The sequence below is a fragment of the Barbatula barbatula genome (assembly GCF_947034865.1).
Source record: "Barbatula barbatula genome assembly, chromosome: 2".
Lineage (NCBI taxonomy): Eukaryota > Metazoa > Chordata > Actinopteri > Cypriniformes > Nemacheilidae > Barbatula > Barbatula barbatula.
This window is the reverse complement of record NC_136767.1, coordinates 31,920,340-31,928,397: the sequence shown is the minus strand read 5'-3', so window position 1 is coordinate 31,928,397 and position 8,058 is coordinate 31,920,340. Positions and strand designations below refer to the sequence as shown.

Here is an 8,058-nt window from a genome sequence, read left to right as displayed (position 1 = left end):
AGTCCTTTACTTGACATTTCAGTTCAATCTTTTACTTCGCTCAAGGTTTATTTTACGGAGTTGTGACTGAGGGGTGTTCATGTCTGCCAGTGCCCTTTCCGATCCAAACTTGATAAAGCACGGCCTCGAAAACTGTATTGCTCGATATGAAACTGAATGGAAAACGTACCGAGCATTATGCATCTGAACAAAGTCAGATAATGGTTTTATCATAAATAAATACACAAATATGTTGGGTTGTAACCCTGCCACCTGATGTAAGGCCCACAATATCAGTGTGTACTAGTCCATCGCATGCATTAGATACCGCAAACATCACTGGATGAGACCATCTGTAAACAGTTTTAATACAAAAGAAGTCAGTTGTACAATTACAATCCCCACATTAACTCCCAATGCAAGCACTGCAATCACACACACACACACAGTTATCAGAGACCAATTAAATGATCAGTTATATTTACATGTGAATTCTTCCAAGATGAAGCGGTCACTGAATAAAACGACACATCTGATGAAGCCGATATCTACGCGAGCTGACGTAACAGCATTCTCTACGAACGTCAAGAGTTTAAAGAGTGGAGAAGCGCGGCGCAGGCTGTTCAGACGGCATCCATGCCCCTGGAAGAGAAAGAGGAGGAGAAGCCGAGCCCCATTCCCCTCTGTGTGTGCGTCTGCGACCGTGCCATCTCGTACTGGACGTCCAGGTTACGAAACATCTCCTCCTGTTGCTGTAACGTCTTCATACCTTCTTCATTCACTGCTCCCGAGGGGCCGCTTTCCTCTTCACCCTGCGCAGACACAAGCGTGAGTCAGAACCGGGGTTTTTTTTTAAAGGTAGCATGTTTAATATAACAAACCACTCACTTTGATGCCCATCAGTTTGCGAAATTTAACATTTTGGTCCTTGTTGCCAAAACTGAGGTTCTCCCAGAGCTCAGCCGTCTGTGACTTGTCCTGCAACACGAACACGTGTTTAGCACTCTGACGAACAAAAGCAACTTACGTTTAAGTAAATATTTCTGTCCTCACCCCCTCTTTCTTTCCCTGCCACAACCTCTTCCTCTTTTTCTCCTGCTCGGCAAACTTCATGGGGTTGACCGCAGAGGGATTGTAGTAGCTTGGCACAGCGATGCCGGTCTCCGCTAGCGTCTTAGCCTGAAGCGCCGCCATCTGAGCAGCCATGGCGATCTGCGGGGTGACCTGCGTGCCGGAAGCAAGCAGCGCTGCGACGTTCAAGGCCGGACCGGCTGAGGCAGTGCCCGCGTCACTTGACAGCGGAGCCGCTGCAGTTTAAAAAAACAACAACCCGTGAACTATCAGACAAACCAAGAGCTGGGACACACGAGATGCTTATAGTCAAACGACTCACCTGCTCCTTTGTCCTGCTGCTGTTTATCAAGCGAATCTTTCTCCTTCTGTTCTTGAAGTTTCTTCGCTCTCTCCAACCTGAAATTGTGAAGATAACTTATAAATATGATAGGCTTGAAAACGTCTCCATCTGGATTATTGTCTCCAGACACAAGTGATGCTTTACCGTCTGGCCAAGGCCTCTTGAGCGTCCATGGCCGTGTTTCTGCCTCTAAAAGCCACAGGAGTGGCTGACCGACTGCGACTTCTCCTCTTAGTTTTCTCTGTTCTCTTTTTCTTCTCCCTAGATGAAACTGGGAATGTCAAACCACCTTTTTCATTTACCCGCATGGACACATATGCATTTTATTCGCCCACCTGCTCTTGCTGTGACTCCTGCTGCGATGTCTGTGTTTGCCTTTGGAGTTTGATCGAGATCTGCCACGTCTCTTTTTCTCGCGACTCTTCGATCTTCTGTCGCCGCTGCGTGAGCGAGACCTTTTTTTGTCCCAGTTACGATTATGGTGTCGTCTTTAGTGAAACACAAACAAGCATAAACAGACTGTGCATCATAAATGGGTTTATAATAAAGGTGAAAACCGTCACCTTTCCCTGGAGCGCGATCGCGACGGGCTTTTCGTCCTGGAGGATTTCCTCTCTTTGCGACGTTGACGCTCTTCCGTGTCTTCCGACAGCCTGTCGCGACCCTTATCCGACAGCTCCGGCTCCTCGGATCCACTCCTGCATTTCAGAGAGTCCTTCCTCCTCACCTGTTTTAAGAAGAATTGGGTCTCTTTCAGGAAAATAGTGCAACAAAGAGAGTTAGTACATTGGTTTGAGGACAAACCTGCTAAGTATTTAAATGAGAAAAACACTTGAACGTTTGAGATTATAATCTAAGAGCCCTATCCCAACTTCCACCACCAGCCAACATGTGCAACGTGTACAGAGACATTTCACAAACCAGCACATTTAAACCCAGTTCAAGGGTTAAAAATACAGAAACCTGTGAAAAATCTTAAACATCCTGTCTGGCAAATGTGCAACATGTTACAAGCACATTACAGCTTTGGGACAAACCTACATCTTTGTCTTTTTACGTTTTTCTCACATGCACTGACCTTTTTTTAAAACATTGAAGTGAACATGAAATCAAAATGAACCCCATTTACTTATCTAGTTTGTCATAAATAAAAGAACATCGCTTTCATCAAAATGTAAAAACTTTGCCGACTAAATATTCTGTAACTCTCACCAATCGTTAATTTATGATTTAATGCAAATGAACATTAATTCAGTAAGGATTATACCATATTGTTTTCATTGAATATATCATTTGACATAAGTAACATGGGACGCAAATGTTTCATGTTAACTTTATGATCAGACGGCATTTTTCAGCCACATAATACATTTAAAACACAAATCGTTGTCTCTTTGTACGTTTACATTATACTAATCACTACGTTTCAATAGCAAATCTCAGCTGGTGACTAAAAAAGGCAACAACTGGTCTTGTGTGACAAAGAGAGATAGGTCTTGTTGTAAGTAAATAAGTTTGAATGACTGATAGTTACCTGTCCAGGTAGTAGGCACATAATTTTGCTATCTGTCAGCAGCGTCTTCTGTTCAGTGTGTCTCTTCGTGCATTAGCACGCTGAGTATAATTTATTATAGAAATGTTATCATGTGATCTAAATAAAGGACGTTAAAAAAAGCTCCCAAACAATTCTCTTCATCTGTAACATGTATGATTTACACAATCTAAAACCACATTACATGCGCTTAGATGTGATTAGTTCACTGTTTTCTGCTCAGTCTGGCATTTCATTCTCGTCTAAGCTTCATACTCACCCTGCGCTAAAACTAGAAATGCCAGCTGTAAAATGACTGATGCTGTGATCAGTTTAACTAGAGGTCAACATGACATCAACGGACTTAAGTTAGTTACCTCTTTGCTTCTGCAACGGCTTCGTCTGTGCCTCTTGTCCCCTAAAAGGCAACAAACAACAACGTGATGGAATGGAAGTCCACGTTTGCCAAACACCATTGTTTTTGGACCAACCATGTATGTTTTTGATGCATACAACTACAAAGCAATTAAACTGTAAATATTGTAATAAAACCATCGCTCATTTGTGCTTAATATGCTGTGAAAACAAAACAAAAAAGGGCCAAATGTATTCATTTTCATTTACTTGATCACACTTACCGATACATTATTTACAAAGGGAAAATAAGGAGGAAAAAAAAAGAGTTGTTTTTAGTTTTAATTACATACTTCATTAGTGGTTTTTAATATATAGTTTTTTTTGCACAGTCCACAAGAATTAGGATTTCATTACATGTTTTATTGAACAGTGTATGTGGCAAAACACATCTGAAATTGTCCAACAGATTTGGTTATAATAAAAATGAATCTATATGATGAATACATTCCCAAAATGCATAAAGCTTGTGACTATTAAAACAAAATAAGGATTTACCAGATTTGCGCTTTCGCTCCACCGAGCGTGACCTGGACCGGGAGTCGTGCTTTGAGTTCCGCGAGGCTTTTGAGCTTTCCGGTCCGTACCTTCGACGGTCTTCATCAGACTGCGACTTACCCGACAGCGCGCCGCTGAAGTCGGCGTCATTTGCCTGGTTAAAAACACATCAAGAGATGGAACATTAAATACTTTTAATAGTGACACGAGCGTTTCATTATTAGCCCGAGTCCGTACACGCGGAGAATCTTTGTGCATCCCGAAACCCGCAGACTGCGTTACTTTAGCCGCTAACTAGCAAGCTAGTCAGTTGTGTTCATGCTGCTGGGTATTTTATACACAAATGCAATCGCATGTACAATTGACCTCCCATAGGCAACATATAATCCTCATTTTTATCAATATGTTGTCTATCTCTATTAATCCCCGTCTACATATTTTAAGACATCCGCCATTTTTTCCTGTTCGTGTAGCAGTCGATGAATTGCTGTTTTGCTCATTTTAAGCTTTCGTTACATGTTTTGTACAGCGAGAAATGATAACAACGTTTTATTTACCGCCATGTCACACACGAAACGAGTGAAACGTCCAATTAAATCGCTTTTCTTGTCGCCAAATTCTTGAATTTGCTTCTCGCATTCGCGACTGTTTCGGTTGAGGAAAACCCGGATGTTTCTTCTTCTCTTGGTAGTTTGGGAGGCGCGTGCGAGCAGAGCGCCGCCCTTGTGGTCAACGTGTAGATGTTCGCTTCGGACTCAAGTCACTCGCGTCGAACTTGATCACAAGAACGAACACGGAATCGTTTAATAAACGGTTAAGCACGGTTTAACCGAATAATGTCACGATAAACACGAAATACGAGAGAAATTAAAAACAGAGTGACGTCATTAAGGGATTGCAAAATTCTCAACACTTGAATATGTCATGGAGGTCTTCCCCGGTGATGCTTGCATCTTAGATAGAAGGGAATTCCACAGTTCTGTCATAATATCTGCCTTTATCGGTTGATTTATTTAATGTTAAAATATCAAACACATTCTTACGAGATGTCTCCACGGTTAAGTGCTTTGGCTGGTTTGAATCAAGCAGATTAAACTAAATACACTACCATTTCAACTTTTATCATATTTTTTTGACATTTTTAAAAGAATAGTTAACGCATCAAGGGAATCGGCTGTTAATGAATGCATTTTACCATAAGTTGTGTTAAACAGGGCTTTTATTCATCAAAACAAACACTAATTACATAAAAGATGACGTCACAAAAATATTATTCACAAATAACAACAACTGAAATCATCCTGAAATGACCTCAAATCTGTATGAGTTTCTGATTTAAATGTCCCATAGAGTATGGAAGGTTAATCCTGCCTAATTTATTAAATAAATTAAACCGATGAAATGAAAACCAGATTAACAATTTCATACATAACTGCGCGCGCAATATGTGCCAAAACGAAAAATAAAATGTATGATTTCAATGCGTTGTCTCTTTTAAATTAAGAAAATGCAATTTGGCGATTTTATTTTCACAAAAATTTGAGGCCGATTTGAAAATGAAAAGGCGAAAAAGAAATTGCAAAAACATTTTTACAATGATTTTATGAATGCTCACGCAATAATGCTGACACAATTGAAATTAAAATGTAAAGTTTGATTTTCTCCTTTATTTAATTCTCAAAGTCGTGCAAATGACATTAGCAGTGGGTGTGGATGAGCGTCTACATTACTCTGAACGCCCAGATCTGTGTATTCCAATGAACATGTGTAGACCTTGTTAGGGGCTTGATCTTGGCTCTTTATAATGATTACGACTGACTGTGCCTGGTGCAGTACGAAAAGTTGCAGTGTGGTGTTGACTTCTCTTTTCTACACTTTCTATATAAAAATAACAACCTTGCTCTGCATACTGTGGTAGGCTATGCAAGACCTTCTTTTATGGCACTTATGCTTTTGTTGTCTTTATGTTGTTCCAATTGCTTCCATTGTTCACCTCATTTGTAAGTCGCATTTTATTTTTCTATTTGACAGGGACAACGCATTGTCAGTGTAAAAATGAATTTTTAAAATAATAAAAATTTTCATTTTTGGCACATATTGTTCGCGCAGTTATGTATAATGAATGGTTTTCATTTTCATCGTTTCATTTATTTATTTAAATTTGGCAGAATTTACCTTCCATATGCAATAAGCACAGACTGCAGTTGCCCAAAACATAGAAGTCTTGCAATAAATACTAAAATTTGACGATCAGTATTCATTCATTTTTAATGCTAAGGGAGAAAAGGTAAAGTGATTTTTTTTAAGTATTCCGACTCAAATCTTTGTACCTTTTATTGATGATGTGTATACAGTATATTACACGTACTTCATCTGACTTAATCCAAGTTAATGCTGAACAGTCCAGTATCTCTCTTTGTGTCTTTGTCTGTCTCTCAGACATTAATTACAAAGGACAAAACTTTTTGTATAATCAAAAAATGTTTAAACGTATTTTAAACTATAAAATGACACAACAGATTTTTTCAAAAGGATTAAAATTTTACTGCGTTCCTGCAAAAAAGGAAAGATTTTCTTTTCAACGACTTTGGCAGGCTGGATTTTGCCACATTTTGCAACTTCATGATGAGAATGGATTAAGGACACAGTAAGAGATAAGTACAGTATAGGTCAAAATTGACCTATGACATTGCATTGACCTATGACACTGCAAAGTGTGGAATAAAGTGTGGAATAAAGCTTAATAAAACGGGGTTTTGATACAGTAATACTATGCCGATATCCAAGTAAGCCACAAAGCATCATTTCCACATCCTGTGAATCTGTGATAATGAACCGATGACACAACGCTGAAAAAAGCTGGAAACAAACCTTCTGATGCAAGAACCCACAAGTGTTTATGTAAATGTAAAAAAATGATAATCTCTCTAGCAAATATTCTGAAATTGAATTTGGATTAACCCGTCTGTTATGTCTGGGGTCCAATTGACCCCAAAGCAACTTTAAAATCGTCTAAAAAGTTTTCGAATAATATTCCCTTGAAGAAAATAAATTCTTTGATAACATAAATACACCAAAGTAAAAGCTTTGTTTTCAGTTATTTTCATATATTTTTTTTCATGACTTCTGGAACTAAAGCTTGAATGGTGTGACTTTTTTTGAGAATCAACAGCTTGGTGTTTCAGCAGGAACTCAATTCAGATTTCTCGGCATCACATGTAAATATAAAATATACACAAATCCAAACTTTACGATTTCTCTTAATAGTTTATTTACGGTACCAGGTAGTCGAGGCCTAAGTAAAAAGTAAATCGTTTAGATTGAGTAATTAATCATATATTAGCACACTAAATCAGAAATCAGTGTTTTGCTCATAACATTATGGAAAACTACACTAAAGGTGATAAAATATCAACAAAATGTAACTTAAAAGTAAACCAAAAAAATGAAGCTGAACAAAAACACGGTTGTAACTCATGCTTCACAGATCATTTACTTGCTATTTTCTATACAACAAAGATGATCAAGTAAGAAGCGACTGGTGGTCTCTGTACTGGCATTAGCACAGTTATTGCTCAATAAGTGACACTTCCATGACTAATATCGTGCCTTCCTCAGCCTAGGCATCGCTTCTCTGAACAATGATAGTCACTTAAAAAAAACCAAACTTAAACCATGACCTAAATGTCAAAGATAAATCAAGAAAAAACCTTAACAAGTCTACTTTTTACTGAAAAAACACTTAAATGACAGTTGACCTGGAGAATTAATCTACTAATGCAGTCAGATGCAAAGCATGCTGGGAACTGCCAATCAACTGCCAAGGTGCATATATCTACAAACATTATTTATGTAGTCTCAACACAAAATAAATAAGTAAACTTAATTTGACAAATTTAAATGGGTTTAACATGATATGATGCATTTACTTTGAGTCATTTTAATTGCACAGATTATTAAATAAAGTCTTAACAACCAAAATTAGTAGATTCCCAAGATTTTATCTCAATTTCTTTGTTAAAAACAGGAACATAATTATATGAAGTATATATTTTTTCATAAAATCTACTTGGGCACATGATACTTTTTTTCCAGTGTTGAAGGTATTACTAAACACAAACATCTGCACACGCAAACATAGTTTAAGGGGAAAAACTTGGGGCCATCGGGCGTGCATCAGGCATGTAAAATCCCCATTAGTAAATACTTTTTGAAAACCCAC

At 38.2% G+C, this 8,058-nt stretch overlaps 1 protein-coding gene across 1 annotated transcript; it reads right to left on the bottom strand.

Annotated features, from left to right (window-relative positions):
* Positions 1–326: 326 nt before the first annotated feature.
* Positions 327–4,617, bottom strand: rsrc2 (arginine/serine-rich coiled-coil 2). The gene is made up of 10 exons (XM_079451048.1): positions 4,394–4,617; positions 3,837–3,990; positions 3,302–3,342; positions 1,957–2,120; positions 1,729–1,881; positions 1,538–1,654; positions 1,373–1,449; positions 1,033–1,286; positions 868–957; positions 327–791 (listed from the first exon to the last, which is right to left on the bottom strand). Exons 1-10 carry the CDS (start codon positions 4,397–4,399, stop codon positions 603–605), a joined length of 1,245 nt encoding a protein of 414 aa, XP_079307174.1. The 5' UTR covers positions 4,400–4,617; the 3' UTR covers positions 327–602.
* Between the last annotated feature and the right edge of the window lie 3,441 nt (positions 4,618–8,058).

Excerpts from the sequence above, each read along its gene's own strand:
- rsrc2 (XM_079451048.1), bottom strand. Across the intron at positions 1,655-1,728 it reads AGGAGTCACAGCAAGAGCAG|GGAGAAGAAAAAGAGAACAG; the intron begins GTGGGCGAATAA and ends AGTTTCATCTAG. Across the intron at positions 792-867 it reads GCAAACTGATGGGCATCAAA|GGTGAAGAGGAAAGCGGCCC; the intron begins GTGAGTGGTTTG and ends GTGTCTGCGCAG.